At 46.9% G+C, this 1,304-nt stretch overlaps 1 protein-coding gene across 1 annotated transcript; it reads right to left on the bottom strand.

Annotated features, from left to right (window-relative positions):
* Positions 1–144: 144 nt before the first annotated feature.
* Positions 145–699, bottom strand: PPTG_02864 (hypothetical protein; the record flags this gene model as incomplete). The annotated part of the gene is made up of 1 exon (XM_008894177.1): positions 145–699. One exon carries the CDS (start codon positions 697–699, stop codon positions 145–147), a length of 555 nt encoding a protein of 184 aa, XP_008892425.1.
* Between the last annotated feature and the right edge of the window lie 605 nt (positions 700–1,304).

Genomic DNA, 1,304 nt, shown 5'->3' with positions numbered 1-1,304 from the left:
GAAAGATGCGAGACATCCACTTCCATGATCCGGTCCAATAATGTTGTCAACTCGAGTAGACGCTCCTCGTATGTTGCACTCATCTGTAATTTACTGAGACACAGCTTTTGGGCCTGAACGTGACACATTGGACACTGGTATTCCTCAATGACAGCGCACGGTAATTCCATATTCGCAATGAATCTTGATCATGACAGCAACTTTTCCATTGTTCTTGAAGAAGATCACCTCATTGCTGCGAAGCCGACACAACCAGTCTTCTGGACACCGAGGGAACTTCTCTACAAATCGATTCCATGTAGCGAGATGTTTTTCAGGAGACCAACGTTGGTTTTCCACACCCCTTGACTTGATAAATCGTTCGTAGAAGTATAGATCGATTAGGCAAGCGTCGTGATTCTCGTTGAACAAACTTGTGGGTATACTGGAACAGTCGAACAACCGAACCGGATACTTCTTCGTCACCCCAGCAAGGTCAGCATAGTCTCGATTAAACTCGGTCATCCACGGGTGGCGGTGAACGCGTTGTGCTGCCTTTTCTTGGAATAAGTGACGTAGATAGCTTGGGAATGGGTGTGCCGTTTCAGTGACTGTTCGGACAGCCGTAGCGAATACGAGTCGTCGCACCCCTGAAGGATGATTACCGGAATCAATAGCTTCTTCGATCTCAGTCGCGTTCGCCTTCCCGTTCGAGCCCATAACTCCTGCTTTCCGATGGAGGGGGTGAGCTTGACACGGTGTCGTTATCATCGTCATCACGGTACTGACTCTCTACAATATACAAAAGTTAGCAACTCTAAAGCACCGAACAAAAAAAATGTATTCTACTAGTTGGTACCAGTAGAATGTTTCTCCATCTGCTTCTTCGTGGCGGTCATGATTTGCGCGTTCAATGCTCAAACAAGCAATCGAAAGCAAGCACTATCCAGTGAATGCGACGAAAGCTGCTTCGCTGATACGCTGCGCTACGATGTGGATGGAGGAAAGTCCTTCACGAATACAGTGAGGACGACCACACAACTCCACGGTGTGCGTTCCGTTCCAGAGACTGACTTGAGCGGTTGCCGTGAAATCTGGAAATGGCGAGAATCGAGCAGCCGCGGCAAGTAAGGTTTTTACATATGAGACTGCGCGGCAAGGTTTTTTTCATATAACCTGGTGGTTTCAGAGTTGAAGGTGAAGTTGAAGTTTGAAGATCGTGATAATAACAGGTCGTGCAATCACGTCTTGATCAACTCAAGGAACAACCTGAGGAGGAAACAGATGAAACAACTGAAGAGTCTACCAAGTAATAAATAACGCAT

Source organism: Phytophthora parasitica (genome assembly GCF_000247585.1).
Source record: "Phytophthora parasitica INRA-310 unplaced genomic scaffold supercont2.2, whole genome shotgun sequence".
NCBI classification, from domain to species: domain Eukaryota; phylum Oomycota; class Peronosporomycetes; order Peronosporales; family Peronosporaceae; genus Phytophthora; species Phytophthora nicotianae.
The sequence above is the reverse complement of the archived record's forward strand: the minus strand, read 5'-3'. Positions and strand labels throughout refer to the sequence as shown.